General features: G+C 43.9%; 1 protein-coding gene and 1 non-coding gene across 2 annotated transcripts in view; one reads left to right on the top strand and one right to left on the bottom strand.

Annotated features, from left to right (window-relative positions):
* LOC127003279 (BAI1-associated protein 3-like) overlaps positions 1 to 18,939 on the bottom strand; it is a 317,122-nt gene that overhangs the window by 21,010 nt on the left and 277,173 nt on the right. Inside the window, exons 14-17 of the mRNA XM_050869734.1 lie at positions 16,188 to 16,278; positions 14,714 to 14,935; positions 10,393 to 10,517; positions 2,370 to 2,498 (exon numbers count right to left, since the gene is read on the bottom strand). Coding sequence (XP_050725691.1) covers positions 2,370 to 2,498; positions 10,393 to 10,517; positions 14,714 to 14,935; positions 16,188 to 16,278 — 567 coding nt within the window. The remainder of the gene's footprint in view (positions 1 to 2,369; positions 2,499 to 10,392; positions 10,518 to 14,713; positions 14,936 to 16,187; positions 16,279 to 18,939) is intronic.
* Positions 18,311 to 18,383, top strand: Trnaf-gaa (transfer RNA phenylalanine (anticodon GAA)). Its single transcript has one exon. It is a non-coding gene; the product is annotated as a tRNA-Phe (tRNA).

Raw genomic sequence — 18,939 nt, 5'->3', positions numbered from 1 at the left:
CTGGGCTATTAGACACGGGCACCTTTTCGTAACCTACTTTTAGCAACTACTTCTTCGTCAATTTCACAAGCGTTATGTTCTCTTCTTCTGACACTTATCTCTTTATTATTTTCGTGAGCGCATTTTTATTTCTATCAATTACCTCTACATCATTTTCATCAGTGCATTTTCAGTAATCTTCGAACATTTGCTTTTTTCGTCATATTCAGAAGTGCTTTTTTTTCCTTCGTCATTTTCCTAAACATACTCTCAATTATTCTAAACTTTCCTTTTTCGTCATTTTCATAAGCGCACACTCATACTTCTTCTATTACTTCTATTCGCCATTTTCATAAACTCATTTTCATTTCTGACAATAACAATTACTTTTTTTTTGTCATTTTCATCAGAGCACTCTTCCTCTTTTTCGTTATTTCCACTTCACTACCGCATTTTCACTTCTTCAAACAATAATTACTTCGTCATGTTTATAAGTGCATCGTCATTTTCATAAACGTGCTCTCCCTTCTACGACCTTTTACCTCTAACTCATTTTTATAAGCGCACTCTCACTCCTAACCACTTCCTCCTCGTTCTTTTCATCATCATCATCATCTCTCTCTCTCTCTCTCCCTTCCTCTAACAATTACTTTTTCCTCTTCTTCCTAAGCGTGCTCTTACTTCCGCTTGTGTGACCTTGCCGGGACCGATGGATCAATAATCAACTGCATGGGTGGCAGGGAGGGGAAGGGAAAGGGGAAGCGGACGGCCAGGACAAAAGGGAGGAAAGACAAGGGGAGAAAGGAGGATGACGAGGGGGAGGAGGTGATGGAGGAAGGAGTTGAAGGATGGAAAGGAGGGTAAAAAGGGAGGTGAGAAGAATGAAAAGAAGGTGAAGGAGGAGGATGAGCAGGAAGAAAGGGGAGGAGGAGGAGGAGGAGGAGGAGGAGGAGGAGGAAAAGGAGGAGGAAGTGGTGATAGAAAGCTAAGGAGAAAAAATTGTACAGGGATATGAGGAGGAGAAAGAGGAGGAGGAGGAGGAGGAGGAGGGAAGGAAAGATGTGGAAGAAAGGGAAGGAGAAAGGCTATTATGAGTTGAGAAAGATGAGAAGAGGACGAGGAGGAGGAGGAGGAGGAGGAGGAGGAGGAGGAGGAGGAGGAGGAGGAGTCTAGTTTCCTCTGCTTTCACTAGATGTCAATGCGAACTCAAAACAAGAAAGAAAAAATAAAATAAAAGAAGATAGAACACAAGGAGACGAGGACGAGGAGGAGGGGCATAAACAAGGACATAAAGAGGAGTATGAAGAGGAGGAGGACAAGAGGATTATATAACTACTACTCCTATTAAGTCTTCACAGGAGCATACGTGTATTAGACACAGGTGGAGAGAGGTAGAGGAGGTGAAGGTGGTGGTGTCACGGCAGGTAAAGGAGAGGATGCAGGTAGGTAGGTAAGGGGCAGGTGAGGGCAGGTGGATCACTAACGAGATTCATTATTGATAAGTGGTAATTTGAGTTCTCCCCCAATATCTCTTTATCTTGCTAAAGTTCCCTTGGTAGTCGGTGTTTTAGCTTAAGGGGCTGAGAGACCACAAAGAAAGGGAAGCAGTGTAGAGTCAGAAAGGTGTATGTTGCGTTGATGGGTGTAATATATGAGTGTGTGTGGGGGTGGGGGGGGGTGAGGGGTGGGGAGGCGTAGCGTAAAGACAGGGGAGTGAAAAAGAAAGGGCACTGTGTGAAGGATAAGAGGTGCAATGTAGTGAATCAGATTGAGACTAGGACTGGGAGGGTGTAGCCAGTGTGAAGGAAGTGGGTATATGCAGTAGTGTATCTGAAGGGGTCTGGTGTGTTATTTTTCGTGGAGGGTGTACTGCATGTGTGTAAGGAGGAACGGGGTGGAATGTGTCTGAAGGCCAAGGAATAAGGTGTAATGCTTGGGGTGGTGTGGTGTAGTATGCGTGGGCGTGTGAGGAAAAGAGGTGTATTCTTCTGGGGTTTCGTAAGGGTGTAGCGTTTTCAAGTTTAAAAGAACAGGGTGTAGGTTCAGGAAGGATACGAAGGAATGTAGTATGTGTAGGAGGAAAGGGGGAACAGGGGGAAAGGAGGACGGTGTATGTATGTCCAAGTTAACGAGGTAGGAGGTGAGTATGTGTGCATGTGTGGTGGGGATACAGGGCAGGGAGAGGTGTAACAAGGATGGATGAGCGGTGCCTAAGGATCATGAGTGTCGAGAGTGTAGGCATCGAGGTTTGGGGACGTGCATGAGTGAAGTGTATCTAGGAGGGATGTGTAGTGTATCAAGGTTACTGTAGTGTGTGTAGGTGGCAAGGAGAATGTGAATGTGTAGTGTGGAGGGGAACGTGTGAGCTCCGTCGTCCATGAGGGCCTCACCTGAGTCGGGCCTGGGCGTACCACTCCACGGCGCCTTTCTTGAGAGCAGCCACCACCTCGCCGCGCACCTCCTTGTGGAACGGACACACCTTCCAGTACGAGCGACTCTCAGCCAGCAGCGAAAGGCACCTGCGGAGGGAGACAGGAAGGAGAGGTTAGGTTAGGTTAGGTAAATAGTCAGTGGAAGGCAGCTGAAAGGACACAGAAGGCAGAGAACAGAGAGAACAGAGGACACAGAGAGTGGTTATACGTTAGGGTTGGTCAGCTTTGGTTGGGTTAATAGGCGACGAAATGCACCTAAGAAGAGAGACAGGTAGGTTACTTTAGGTTATATTTTTTTACAGCAGAGGAGAGGAGTCAGTACAAGGGCATAAAAAAAAGGTAACAAATGTGAAAAGAAGCCAGCTACTCACTGCTCCTAAAAAGAGTTAGAGAAGTGGCCGAAAGATAGGTCAATTTCGGGAGGAGAGGTTAGGTAAATACACAGTGGAAGGCAGCTGAAAGGACAAAAAGGGAGGTTAAAGTTAAATGGGGTTGTTTTTGTATATGAGTTTCCTCCACTGTGGTCTGTTTTTTTTTACAACAGAGACAGCTCAAGGGCACAAAAAAAGGAAACACTAATAAAAAAGCCCGCTACTCGCTGCTCCTACAAAAAAGAATCAAAAGAGGTGGCCGAAACTATTACTATTACTATTACTTGTTCGTTGAAAGTTTTGTCTCTCATGTCTTCCCTTATACAGTCCATCATCCTCTTCCTTGGTCTTATTCTCTTTCTCATATAGGGTGGAGTGAAGTGCATCCAGGTAAGGCCACGCAAACATAACAAACACTACCCATATCACTGCCACAAACACAACACACTACCCATATCACTGCCCCAAACACAACACACTGCCCATATCACTGCCACAAACACAACACACTGCCCATATCACTGCCACAAACACAACACGCTGCTCATGTCCCAGCCACAAACACAACACACTGCCCATATCACTGCCACAAACACAACACACTGCCCACATCACTGCCACAAACACAACACACTGCCCATATCACTGCCACAAACACAACACACTGCCCATATCACTGCCACAAACACAACACGCTGCTCATGTCCCTGCCACAAACACAACACACTGCCCACATCACTGCCACAAAACACAACACACACCGCCCATATCACTGCCACAAACACAACACGCTGCTCATGTCCCTGCCACAAACACAACACACTGCCCACATCACTGCCACAAAACACAACACACACCACCCATATCACTGCCACAAACACAACACGCTGCTCATGTCCCTGCCACAAACACAACACGCTGCTCATGTCACTGCCACAAACACAACACACTGCCCACATCACTGCCACAAAACACAACACACACCGCCCATATCACTGCCACAAACACAACACGCTGCTCATGTCACTGCCACAAACACAACACGCTGCTCATGTCACTGCCACAAAACACAACACACACCACCCATATCACTGCTGCAAACACAACAAACACAACCACTCATATCACTGCCACAAAACACAAACACACCGCCCATATCACTGCTGCAAACACAACAAACACAACCACTCATATCACTGCCACAAAACACAACACACACCGCCCATATCACTGCTACAAGACACAAGCATCACAAACAAACCCCTCATATCACTGCCACACAAACACAACACAAATCTATGTCACCACCGCAAACACAACAACCACTACCCATATCACTGCCACAAAACATTCCCTCCCATCATTAGCTTTGCATTTTCCGCCGCCTCGTCTCTTTCCCTCCCACCCCCCCTTCCCTCCTCCCCTTCCTCATTGCCCTCATCATTACCATCCCCCCCATCGTTAATCAAACACTCCTGACAACCCCACTAATGACGCTGTGCCACTGCCTTTAATACCTGTAATAATGCCCACACCGCACCTCCCTTTGTTAAGCAGTACACCACCACCACTACCTCAACAGCATCAGGAATAAATGAATGAATATTACTCTCTCTCTCTCTCTCTCTCTCTCTCATTCGTCACCACCCTCGCCCCGCCGCCAAAGTTTTGCACACCTCACCGAGCTTTTCATATCCGCTTGCATCATTTTTTGTTGTGTGTGTGTGTGTGTGTGTGTGTGTGTGTGTGTGTGTGTGTGTGTGTGTGTGTGTGTGTGTGTTTGCTTCTTTCTCTGTTCCTTATAATTAATGCTTGAAAACAGAAAAAAATTGGACAAATGAGGAAAAAGGAAGAAAGGAAAAAAGGGATGAGGGAAGTAAGGAAGAAAATCAAATGACGGTGAAAAAAAGAAAGAGACAAATGATCGAATGATTAATTAAAGGAAGACAGGAAGGAAGGAAGAAAAAAATGACAAAAAAAGAGAGAAAGGAAGAATTTATAGAAGGATTGAAAGAGGACAAGAGGAAGAAAAATATGCATAAAAAATAAAGGAAGAGTTTAATGAATGACTGAAGGAAGACAAGACAGAAGAAAAAAATAACGGAAGGCAAAAAGAAGAAGGAAGAATTTAACGAATGACTGGAGGAAGGCAAAAATGGATTCAAGGTAGGAGGGAAGGAAGGAAGGAAGGAAGTATCTGACGCTGAAGGAAGACGAGAGGAAGGAAGTTGTTAAAAAAAAGTTTCGTTGTCTTTATTCTGCTTCTTCTCATGCCAGTTCAAGTTCAATTATCTTCTTCCTTTCTTTTTTCTTCCTATGGTCTTTCTTGTTTATCCTCCTCCTCCTCCTCCTCTTCATCCCTTCCTTTTTGCCCCTCCCCAGTTTTTCCATTCCCCTGTTCTTCCTCATCCTTTTCAATTTCTTTTTTCCTCTTCTTCTTCCTCTTCTTCTTAATGTTCGTTGTTTTCCTCCTCCTCCTTCTCCCCATCTTTTCTTTTACTTCTTCTTCTTCTTCTTCATCTTCTTGTTTTTTCTTCTATTTCTGGCTCCTGTTTTTCGTTTTTGTTCTTGTTTTTCTCCTCCTCTCATCTTCTTCTTCTTCTTCTTTATGTTCCTTCTCCTCTTCCTCTTCATCACCACCCTCCTCCTATTCTCTCTTTCTCCTAACAATCCGCGCAAAGAACACCTTCAAAAATTATATCCGAGTTTCCGTGAGAGCCAGAAAGTTCCCTTCCTTCTGAGTTGGCCAAGTGGCTGCTCTCTCTCTCTCTCTCTCTCTCTCGCACACACACACACACACACACACACACACACACACACACATTCGGTAGGAACAGTAATGATTATAATAATGCAAGCAATTGTTATTATAAAGATAGTAATGATAGTGATGATGATAAATGTAGTAAATGTAGCGGTGATTGTAGTAGTAGTAGTAGTAATAGCAGTAGCATCATCATCATCATCATCATCAGTAGTAGTAGTAGTAGTAGTAGTAGTAGTAGTAGTAGTAGTAGTAGTAGCAGCAACAGTAAAATACATAACTACTACTACTGCTACTCTACTACTACTATTGCTACTACTACTACTAGTATAGTCCGTTTCATTCCGTCTGTCCACTCGTGAACGTAGATGTAGCACCTGCGCATTGTTAGTTCATGATTGCATGAAGATCAACTTTTTATTTTTTGTGATATATTTGAATGTTTGTGTACACAATGAACCCTCAAACCCTCTTACATATAACCGCTAACATACCGATTTTCATCGATAACACACCATACAAGCACACGAAAGACAAGCTTGTATCAAACAGTATATTCAGATCATACTCGAACGATCTATGCCTCTATGGCCTTTTGAATCACTGATCTCTATTATATTAGAGATCAGTGTTTCAGATACCTATAATTCATCTTATTGCAGGTACGTATAATGACATCTGCCTCTGCAAGCACCAATACATAAGGAATGTTGATAATTTGTTGTATGTAAATCACACACTGGGTAATACTCGAAATAGCCTAGCCGCCCAGTGGTTCCCAACCTTTTTTTCAGACGACCCCAATCATGCATCTTTAGACATGACCGCGACCCCACTAGAGTTTAGTTGTATATGTATTATTATAATAACACCATTTTTAATATTTTGGGGTCGGGACCCCAGGGTTGGGAAAGGGGGGTCTAGCCTCACATTCAACATTTATTATTTTCTATTTCATGTTATTTTGAATATTACCGTTATTTACTTGCAGTAAATTATTACAAAACTCTTCATTTGCACTTGCAGAGCCAGATGTCTTCTAATGTACCGAGGATGAGATGAATTATATATAGGCATTTGAAAGGCCATAGATCGTTCGAGTATGATTTGAGTATATTCCGTCTTTTCGTGTGCTTGTATGATAGATTAATTATATAATTATCGATGCAAATTGGCAAGTGTGGGATTTATAAGGACTGAGGGTTCATTTGTATACATAAACATTAGCTTGAATATCAATCACAGCAGTTGATTTTCACGTATTCACGAACTAGAAATGCGCATCCATCAAAATTATCGCTTTGTTGGTGGACAGATGGAATGAAACAGACTATATTACTACTACTACTACTACTACTACTACTATTACTACTACTGCTGCTGCTTTTACCTTTATGTTTGCAGTTAAAAATAATCCTTTTATTAAGTACAAAAACTGGTCTCGCTAACCTTTCTTTATCCTCGGAAATAACTTAACACAATTTATTATTCTATTGTGAAATTTTATGCCGGCATATTCTGACGCAGCCAGCCAGGTTTTAGAATAATATTAAATCAACGTTTTGGTAAGTGTTGATAGAATCTAATTGTCGTCCAAAAAGCTTAACATGAATTATCTGCAAAATGCATTATTCGGTTGTCTGATTTTTTATTTAGAAAATGTAAAACGATTCTTGACAGCAATAAAAACATCAACCACCACCACCACCACCACCACAGGAACAACAACAACACAGGCAAGACCAACAACAATTACTACTGCTATTGCTACCGCTATTATTATTACTACTACTGCTACTATTACTATTACTGCTACAGCTATTACTACTACTACTACTACTACTATTACTACTACTACTAATGCTATCAATAATAATAATAGTAATAATGAAGGAACGCGTGAACACTCTGCCTTTCACTCAATGGAATTCCGCTTCATCACAACGGTGAGTTCGGGATGACTTCGAACAATTATTTACTCTCCTCGGTCATGCATGTTTTACATTAATAATAGTAACAATAATAATAATGATGATAATAATAATAATAATAATAATAATAATAATAATAATAATAATAATAATAATAATAATATAAATAACTGTAATAATAATAATGACAATAATAATGCCATGGCACAATAGAAAAAAATCATTCCAGGTGCGTCGCGTCGGTGGCCTGAGTTAAGGCGAGTCCTGCCGGGCACAAAGGTACACACACACACACACCCACACACACACACACACACACACACACACACACACACACACACATACACACTTCAACCTCCCACACGGACCTTCTCCTCCTCCTCCTCCTCCACTTTCTCGTACTTGCTCTCGCCAACACCTGTTGGCTTCAAGGTCTAATTATAAAGATGATAATTAATGTTTTCACATAAAGTTTTGGAAAACTTATTACCCAGCCAAGTCCTGGTAATATCAACACAGCTATTTTTGATATTGCCGTTGTTGGTGATTTCATAATAAAAGCAGTAGTAGTAGTAGTAGTAGTAGTAGTAGTAGTAGCAGCAGCAGCAGCAGCAGCACCAGTAGTAGTAGTAGTAGTAGTAGTAGTAGTAGTAGTAGTAGTAGTAGCAGCAGCAGCAGCAGCAACAGCAGTAGTAGTAGTAGTAGTAGTAGTAGTAGTAGTAGGAGGAGGAGGAGGAGGAGGAGGAGGAGGAGTTGTAACAAAATAATGACAGAAATGTTATTGCTCTAACTACTACCACTACTACTACCACCACCACTACTACTACTACTACTACTACTACTACTACTACTACCTCTAAACCACTAAAACCCCTATTATACCACTGCTGCTCCTGCCAAGTGTATTGAAGTGGGAGAACTATTATTCAGAAGAACATTGGAGAACTTCGTCAATTAGTCTGTCAGTGAGTCGATCATATCCACCGATCTTATAATAAATGATGAATGTTCTGATGACACACACACACACGCACACACTATATGGCGCGGATCACTGGCTGACGAAGTGAAGAGTGAACCAAATTGGACACACGGAGGCGGGCGGTCAGCAAGGCCACGCGAAACACACTCCACGGGATTCATACTCCCATTGTGGACATTAAAGCTGAGGGAAGCGTGAGGAGGCCGGGCTTGAGGTGTAATGAATGGAAGGACGAAATAGCTGGTCAGGTTCGGATTCAAGGGATGTTCTAGAGAGAGGTGTGTGATGAGGGTGTGTCGGGTAACCTTGTAGTACCTCGTGAGCAGGAAGGACGAGGGAGGGAGGTGGCCGCGGAGAGTAGAGGAACAAGCAAAAGTCTTCGGGGAATGCACTTCATGTCTCGCGAGTCACCACTCTTGTTATATTCTTGTGTGATAAGAATGTCAGATTGAAAGATACGTGCGTCTGAAAGATACTAACAATGAGACTAACACATGGATATTTTCTTTAGTATTCAAGGAAGCAGCAAAAGGGCTATAAGAAAAGAATGTCTCGAGATACAAATATTCATCATAATAATAGTAATAATAATAATGATGAGTAATGATCACTGTAAACACTTGAGTCTCATCTACACGTCCTTTGTGTCTCTACTAAGGAAACTGAGACCTTTATTATGAGTAGCGTCCACCCTGTTGAAAAAAAGAGCAATCCATTTTCCTCGTCCACTCTTTTTAAACGATTCTACTTCGACAATAAATCACTTCACGTCTTCATTCTTCTTCTGCTTCCTCCTTGTGCCATGAAAGTGTCGGGACGAGAAAATGACCAATAACCTCAATTCATTTTCGACTTTTTTTTGTAGTCTGACACACACACACACACACACACACACACACACACACACACACACACACACACACACAACCATACCCCTCCCACACACACACATACGAGGAAAAACGTCGACCCCCCCCCCTACACAAACAAATCCTACCAACAAAGAAATAACAGCAAAAAATCAGAACCACGCATATTCAAGGAAAGGAAATCGTGGTGTTGACGCAAAACCTCTTGACAGAACCTTACAATGGCGGAGAGGAAGGCAGGCAAACAGAGGCCCAAGGGGATGATAAAGTAGGGAGAGGAGGAGGAGGAGGAGTAGGAGGAGGAGGACTAGGAGGAGGAGGAGGAGGAGGAGGAGGAGGAGGAGGAGGAGGAGGAGGAGGAGGAGAAAGAGGAGATAAGTGTGCTGAAGTGTATGGAGAGAGAGAGAGAGAGAGAGAGAGAGAGAGAGAGAGAGAGAGAGAGAGAGAGAGAGAGAGAGAGAGAGAGAGAGAGAGAGAGAGAGAGAGAGAGAGATTATACATCTTTGTTATTATCCTTAAACGAAACAATCTTAACACTATATGACCTTATTGGATTATCCAATTATTTAATTAAATTCATTTAAAGATAATAAATAGCTGACATATGATAGGAAGCGAGAGGTGTTGAGAGTGTGTGGCAAGGTGCGGGTGCGGAGCGGGGCCGCAGCCACCAATACCCCACCCGCCAGTTTCTTGTGGAAATACTATAGTCGACTCCTCATGACTTTTTTTCACATTCGTGGTGCAGAAGCCTTGTCAAACTACTACTAGGCTCATAAAACTACCTATGGAAATACCCACGACTGCTATGAAAGCCTTGTCAAATGTGTGTGTGTAATTCACCTCTTGGTCTGCTGCAGGTCTCTCTCTCGAGACAGCCAGCCGTTCCCCTACGGAAGAGTACAGAGCTCGTAGTACCGATCTTTGGGTAAGACTGAGACCACTCACCACTGTGTGTCTGTGTGTGTGTGTGTGTGTGTGTGTGTGTGTATGAGCCTCGAAATATTTGAGAATATGAACCTCAGAGCTCAGTGACGCCGAAGGACAGTGACACAAAGACTCACTTGAGCAGAGCCTCCAGACGGATGGCGTGGGTCTTGGAGGGCGTCGGGAACAGCTCCTTGTGGCGGCGCACCTCCGTCAGGCTGTGCTCCAGGAAGCCCGTGTAGGACTGCGCCAGCATCTCCTCCTGTAAAGGGACGCGAGGAAGGAGTTTAATGAGGGGAGGAACACACGGGAGGTTATAAGGCCAAAGACCGTGTAGGATTCCGCTAGTATTTTTTATCTGTAAGGGTTTAGGGCAGTGATATAGTGAACACACGAGTTAAGTATTCAAATGCAAATACGCAAATACGAATCCTTATCTAAGAATACAAACACGAATACGAGTAAATACTGTGAATTCAAAGTCGAATTCAAATATTTCATGGAAGTATTTATGAATGCATTCATGGATACTTTTCAATAAATATAACTTCTAGTTTTAACTCAGCAAAGTAGTGAAGTAAAGTTATGCTTTAGTAAAATGTCTTCATGAACAATGAATCATGACGGGCGTCAGTGTTCAGCACCGGGATGTCACACCAACCCAGGACAGCCGAGAGTCTGTGGGTGACAGAACACAGCCGCTCACTGACGAGACACAGACATCTCACCCGGCAGCACTCTGCACCGACCACCGGCCTGCACCGGACACACCACCAACTCAAACGTAATCGAGACTTCGAGGAACACCAACTTCAAATTATTCACATCACATTCCATTTTAGTGTTCTGTCAAACTACACTTCATAGCATATTGCAATATTTCTTTTGCCTTCATATTGAATTTAACAGTCAAAGAGGTGGTTATTTTTGGATATAAATTTCTGATTATCTATCAGATTATTTGAGGAATACAAATACTTTGCCCAAGTATTCGAATACGAATGAAAATTTGACTTGTAATAACAATAATTCGAATGCGAATACAAATAAACCTGAATACTGTATTCGAATATGTTCAAATACAAATACCGAATACAAATACTCTATCCCTGGTTTATGGAAAGGGAGGCAGACAGTGGCTCGTAACAAGAGAGAAGATGGTGAAGGGGAGGCAGGTACAGTGCAAGCCTCTGAAGGGTGAAGCGTTGTAGGGAATGATGAAGGGAGGCAGACAGCGGCTGGTTAAAAGAAGGAAGAGAATGATAGGGAAATAAAGATACATCGCCAGCATCTCTTAAATCCATGTATGTAAGGGGGTTTAGGGAGAAAGAAAAGGGTTGGGACGTAGGGGCAGTTACAAGGCTAAGGCCCCTGTTGGACAATGGCTGCAGGGTAACGCGCGCCAGGGGTTGGAAGGGGGAGCGAGGGGCAGAGAGTAGCTGGTTAAAAGTGCAAGGAAACCGAAGGGGAAGCAAAGATACATGACCAGCACCTCCTGCAGGGCGTATTGTTTTGCGAATCGTACCAAGAAATCAGCAACAAAAGTAATCCATTTCTACAATCAGGGAAAAGTACGAGTGAACTCCTAGTATCTGAAATTACACGACAAGGAAATGGGGGAAACATGCAAATAAATGGCTGAAGAAAGAAAGGCACAAGACTCCTAAGGATGGAGAAAATGATGGGCCGTTGGAAAGACATTCTATCTAAACAAGAAATGTACGTAGTGAACTGAAGGGGGAGGGGACAAAGACAATGGCAGCTTACGAGAACGAAGCACTTAAAGAAGAAATAGAGATACTCGTACATCGCGTTCAGACAGGAAAAAGGCGCCCGGATATCTGCGTCTGTTGGTCTGTAAGAAGCGCCGCGGCAGGAGTGAAATATTACCTCATTTTGTTGTAGCCAAGGGGTGGAGTTTACCAGATCCTTGAAATACAGCGGCGTTTTAGGAGGAAGAATAATGAAGATGTGGAGGAGGAGTAGGAGGAGTTGGCGGAGGAAGAAGGAGGAGGAGTAGAAGGAGATGGAGGATGATGATGAGGATGGGAATGAGAAGAATGAGAAGGGAGGAGGAGATGGAGAAGGAAAAGAAGAAGGAGGAGGAGGAAAAAGAAGGAAAGGAGAAGGGGGATGAGGAGGAGGATAACGATGATAATGAAGAGGACAGGAGAAGGAAAAGAAGGATAAAGTCTTTTACACAGGAAAATCTTTATGAAGCCGAGAAGCAACCAACAAATATCGCACTTTAGAATATAACTCTTTTTAAATTTCCTCCTTGACAGAGAGAAATTCAGAATCTGTGCAATGAACGTCGCAAACAACTTCTCGGGACGATTAGAATGAGAAAAAAAGAAGAAAAAAATACTAATGACATCGTTCTCGTCCCAAAAGCCAACGTTTTATGCTAATTGAGTTCCATTCTTTTCTTCGAGTTATTTTCACATAGCGTCGCCGAGGAAGACATTTTTGTGTATTATTCTGGGCGTCTGACGAACTCCCTTGACAATGGTGGATCTTTTTAAAACGCGATTCATGTTATCAAGTCTTCCCGGCATTATTGGATAGCCAGAAACGAATCTTTTTTTTTATAAATCTCCTGCAGGTTATTTTTTTTACAATGGACCGTATTGGCTATACAGGCAGCGCCACAAGTGGCCACTCAGTGATCTTTCAAAGCAATACTTTCCATAGAACTCAAGTTATGTATACTAGAGTGCGTCTGAGGCTGCCTCCAGGATAAAAGGCCTTGGTGCCGCCATCGCTCCAAGCCAACAACTGCACACACTTTACTTCTACCCGATTTCCTGAATCTACTATTTGACATGGAGAAAAACTGAAATCGGGTAGGAGTGAAGTGTATGCAATCATCGGCTTGGGGCGACGGCGGCATCATGGCCGTGTATCCCTGAGACAGCCTCAGACGCACTCTAGTCTATAACTTGAACTCTATGGAAAGTACAGCTTAGAGTGGCTGCCTGTATAACCCACAGAGTTATAGAACTCTGTGGTATAGCAAATATGGTCCATTGTTGCTGTGATTTACTGTAATTTCTGTCTGTGCTTTCGTTAACAATGGCTTCTTTCGTGCTTCTTTGTGGAGGGACACGCAACGAATCTCTTTATAAATTCTTCTACACAACATTTCTATCCAGCTGTTGCTCTGTAATTTACTATAATTTGTCTATATTTTTGTTAACATTGGCTTCTTTTGTGCTTTGTGGAGAGAAATGCAACGAATCTAAAAAATTTCGTACACAATATTTCAATGCAGTTATTGCTCTGTGATTTACTATAATTTGTCTATAATTTCGTTAACAATGGCTTTTTATATTTTTCTTTGTGGAGGGATATGAATGAATTTTGCTGTGTGTTTCGACCAAGGAATTTATTTTGTTGATGTTGTTTTTGTTTTTGCCCTTGCTGTATAAAAATGGATTAAGACTTAATTACCTCTGAGTGGCTTACCTTTTTTTCTTTCTTTGAGTTCGTTTGAAAAGAGAACTATAGTCTTCAAAATATGTCGAGGCCGGTCTGGCGTTGGCTCCCGCGGGTCCTTTCCTCCCCTCTGCTCTGCCACACAGCCCCAACACCTATCTCTTCCTCTCATATGTAAGCTACAGGTAACATATGAGAGGAAAAAACAGGTGTTGGGACTGTGTGGCAGAGCAGAGGGGAGAAATGGACCCGCGGGAGCCAACGCCAAAACGGACTCGACAATTTGGTTTCACTATAGCACTGTCTTTTCCTTCTCCCCTCCCCTCTCTTTCCTTTCCCCTCGGTTCACTACGTCGGTTGTTCGAATTGTAAAGAGCCGTGGAGGGCGCGACTCTAACGTAGGAGCGGCGGGTCGGGTCAAAGAGAAGCAAGACATGATCGATTAGATAGGAAGGCGATCAACGACGAGGGGAGGGAGGGAAGGTGAGGAGGGACTTGGGACACTCTCTCTCTCTCTCTCTCTCTCTCTCTCTCTCTCTCTCTCTCTCTCTCTCTCTCTCTCTCTCTCTCTCTCTCTCTCTCTCTCTCTCTCACCCAATCCCACACACACTTCGGCACCCAAGTACACATATTTGACAAGGCTTTCATAGGAGTTTGGGGCATTTCTATGGGTAGTTTTATGACCCTGGTGGATTTCTGACCCTTCTTCTGAACCATGGACCTAAAAAAGCAATCATGAGAACCCGACTGATCTCCTCTTTGGCCTTTGGAAATAGTTGATGTGAGAGGCGGAAGCGTCTAACCATTACTGGCTACTAGGGCGCCGCGCGGGACTGTGGGCGGACGGGGAATTATGTTACTTGGACCTCTTGATTCCCGACTAACTTTCCTGCGTTCCCTTGAGAGTGCAGGAACGGGAGGGGGGGTGGTGGGCTGGGGAAGAGGGCTGGGGAAGGCGGCAGAGGAAGGGAGGAAAGGGCGGGCGAAGGGGAAGGGAGCGGGGGAAGGGCCTGTCCTCACCTCTTCCTTGCCGAGTGTCTCCGTGTCCCAGAGGTCGTGCAGGGCGAGGAGGTAGCGGTGCAGGACGCGGTGGTCGAGGGGTCGCGAGGTGTGCGTGCGTGCGACGGCCATCCAGCGACACATGGCCTGCTGCAGCTGCGTCAGGTCGCCCTGGATGGCGTGCTGGTGCAGGATGGTCTGGGCCGCCAAGCTCAGTTCCCCGTCCCACGATGCTGTGTCCTCCTGAAGAAGTTTAACGGCACAAGGATCGTAAGTTTCATCACGGAATTGCAACAAGCTATTTTGGTGAATGGGAGGGTGGGTGAGAAGAGGAGGTGGGTGTGGTGGTTATATGGGACGTAATAATGAGGTTAAAACTATAGCTGGAGTAGTAGTTGTGATAATAGTAGTAGTAGTAGTAACAGTAGTAATAGTAGTAGTAGCAGCAGCAGCAGTAGTAGTAGTTGTAATAGGAGGAGGAGGAGTTACGAGTGGGAGGATTAAGAGAAGAAGAAATAAGAGGAGAATAAGGATATATTTAAGGAGTAGGAGGAGGAGAAGGAGGAGCATAAGGAGAAGGAGGAGGTGAAGGTGAAAGAGGAACTGGCACATTGAATAATACAGTTCTAAGTCCTTCCAGCAGCCACAGGGATTAGTGTGAGCATGCGTGAGGGACTGTGATCTCGGACCCAGGACTTACTAGGAAAGACGTAGACTGCGAGGAGACTTAACTGAAACTTTTAAATGGGTTACAGGGATTAATGAGGGCGATTAAGATAAAGTACTTGAACTGAAAAAAAAAATAATGTTAAGACTCCTGGCAACGGGTATACACACACTGAATATATGTTCCAGGAATGAGAAAGGTAGAGCTGGATGATTAAAATAAATTAGTCTGCTTAGCATTTTGTAGTCTCCTTTTATTTTTGTGTGTTCTCTTGTGTAACCACCACCTTATTATTCTACTCCCTCCCCCCCTTCCACTTCCCTCCTCACCACTACTACAACTATCATCACCATCACTATCTTCAAAACCTTAACCTCGTCACTACCACACCACCACCACCACAATCACCAGCAAAACAACCACCACCACCACCTCTTCTCGCCAAGTAATTTAAACTCACATCAAACACTTTTCACCTCCCCATCACCACTACTAATATCATCACCATCACCACCAACAACCTAACACAACCACCGCCACCACTACCATCATCACCACGACGTCTCCTCGCCAGGTAAGGTAATTTAAGCGATACCATGAGCTCCGGCAAAACCCATTTTACCAATTTCCTCACCTGGCGACAAGTTCCTGATTAATTACCGTTTTCCATTGGGCTGGCAGTCAGGTGGGCCGGCTATTGACGCGCGGGGAAGGGCAGGTGAGATGTGGCGACGGCCCTTTGATTTGCCTCCCGCCCTAACCTTATTACCTTGAAGGACTAAAAAAGGGAGGGAGGAGGGGAACAGGTGAAAAGGACGCCCGCCTTACCTTGAATTTATTAAGTTCGTGAAGGAGGAAGAGGGTGATGATTTGATCGTGTTCTCGTACTTCGGCCCAGACTTCCTCCTCCGACCGGTTGCTGTGGGGGAGCAGAGAGGAAGGAGAGACACGTTAAGAGGCGAAGTAAAAAGGAAAGTGTATAAATGGCGAGCGTTGAGTAGTATCAAGACACCACTCCATCCGAAACTGACTCACTCTCACTCTCTCTCTCTCTCTCTCTCTCTCTCTCTCTCTCTCTCTCTCTCTCTTTGTTTTCTTTAGAGGGAGCGACACTTAGCAGGCTTTTTTCTTGTTGTCGTTTTAGACCCTGAGCTTCTTCCTTTACCGTAAAAAAACAAAAAACAAAAGTGGTAAGCGTTGGTGAATGTTATGTGGGCGGAGGGATTAGAGGCAGGATGTTATGGATGACAAGCGGACTGAAGGACGAGGAGGGTGAGAAAATGTTTGTGTTTTTGTGGTGCGAGGTGAGTGGGTGCATGAAAGGCAAGGATGAAGGGATGAAGTGGTGGTTAAGCGAGGAGGAGGAGGAGGAGGAGGAAGAGAAGGAAGAGAAGACGAAGGAAGAGAGGGACAAAAAAATGGAGTAGAAGTAGTTAAAGGCGTAGCAGGAGGAAAAGAAGGAGGAAAATCAGTAGGAGGAGGAGGAAGAGAAGGAAGAGAAGACGAAGGAAGAGAAGGAGGAAAAAAATGGAGTAGAAGTAGTTGATGGAGTAGCAGGAGGAAAAGAAAGAGGAAAATGAGAAGGAAAATGAGTAGGAGGAGGAGGAGGAGGAGGAGGAGGAGGAGAAGACGAAGGAAGAGAGGGAGGAAAAAAATGGAATAGAAGTAGATGAAAGAGTAGCAGGGGGAAAAGAAGGAGGAAAATGAGAATGAAAATGAGTAGGAGGAGGAAAGGAGGAAAATGAGTAGAAGGAAGAGTTATGGCATGGCGCTGAAGAGTACGTATGGTGAGGCTGAGGGAACCACTGTCTCCCCTTTTCCAAGCCGAGGGGATGATAATGATAATGATGACGATGATGAAGAGGAGGTGGAAGAGAAAGAGGAGTCGTAGCTCAGTGTTCGGAGGCACGGAGGAAGGTCGTGGAGTAGTGGCGCTGCAGGAAGAACAAGGACGGTCTCCCCTCCTCCGTGCTTACTTGAGTGTTTAACTAAATCCTTAGCCCATACGCCCCCTGCCGTCTCTCGCTCTCCCTGACCTACATTCTCAGCGGCCGTCTTCTGTTCCATTCCCATTACCTGCTGTACACTTTTATTTACAGCAATGGAAGCAGCTCAAGGGCAACAAACAAAACAAGAAAATAAAACACACAAAAGAAGCCCGGAAGTCGCTGCTCATGTAAAAAATGAAAATAAATAAAAATGAAGTAGTAAAAAAAAAGAGAGGTCAGTTATCTGGAGACTCGAGGTTTTCTGATGTACGGTAAATGAGACATGCCAAGGACGAAAGAAGAAAAAAAACCCTGCTGCAAGCCACTCCAATAAAGATGATAGATGTAAAAACGAAGAGAAGAAATGCCAAACCTAGGACTTTTACTACATTGTGACGTGATAAACAGGTGTGTAATAAATATCAAAGTGAAAAGAGCAAACGTCAAAACCAATCAAGTGAAAACTGTTCCATTGTTAACTACAACACATACATAGCAAACGCTCCCTTTGTCTGTGCGTTAAATTCAGTATTCGTTCTATTCATTACTTAGCCAGGTATACCTTCCGTTCATCAATACCCATACCTACCTACCTACCGAGTCTCAGGAAATGCATATTGACAAACGTAATTTAGAAGAGCTAAGCTAAATGATTTCTTTGCTGCTGACATCACTAGGACAGAGTATCATGCATGCACTGACCAGCATAAAATCGCATCCACACTGACAAAAGCATAATATATTTCATTCCTTTTTTTCTTTTCTTTTTTGTTTTTTTCTTCTTTTTGTACCTCTTGTCATCTTTCCCCTCTTCTTCATTATCACCTTTTTCCTCTTCATCATTATCTTCTTTCCCCTCTTCCTTCTTCGTCTACTTCTTTCTCTTCTTCCTCCTCCATTTATTATTATTTATTCGTTTATTTTCTGCGCTGCCGATGACAGTGCGGGAGCGTAACCTTCACGGCCTAGATAGCTCAGTTGGGAGAGCGTTAGACTGAAGATCTAAAGGTCCCCGGTTCGATCCCGGGTCTGGGCAAAACTTTTTAAACTAGTACTTTTATTTACCTCATAGACAAACGAAAAAAAAAAGAAGAAAGGAAATGAAACCGGGTCTGGGTAAAGCGTTTCGAATTGGTATCGTTTTCCTCTTATACATGTTGAGGAGGACGTCCCTTAAATACTCAATGCAGTCTTCGTACACTAACGGTCGTACTCTTAAACACTGCGCCGCCCAAGCACACATAATTAACAAGGCTTTCGCAGGTGTTGTAGGCATTTCCAGGGGTAGTTTTATGATCCTAGTGGCAGTTTGAGCCTTCTTCTGGACAATGAACCGAAAATAATACTCATAAGAACCCGACTGATCTCTTTTTTGGCCTTTGGAAATAGTTGATGTAAGGGGTGGAAACGTCTAAGCGTACCGACCTAAGTTGGTTCAAATGCCGCGCCCCCTCCCTCTCCCTCTCTCCATAGTAATACTGACTCCTAACTCCAAGCTCCTTTCATCCAAGCAATCAGCTCCAGTGGCCATGGAAGAGTGGGCGGGGCTTCTTGGAGTCAGTTTAGTGTACGTTGACTTACTTTTTTTTAAG

This window comes from Eriocheir sinensis, chromosome 3 (genome assembly GCF_024679095.1).
Source record: "Eriocheir sinensis breed Jianghai 21 chromosome 3, ASM2467909v1, whole genome shotgun sequence".
In the NCBI taxonomy this organism is placed as follows: Eukaryota; Metazoa; Arthropoda; class Malacostraca; order Decapoda; family Varunidae; genus Eriocheir; species Eriocheir sinensis.
Note: the sequence above shows the minus strand (reverse complement) of the source record. Positions and strands in the feature narration are given on the sequence as shown.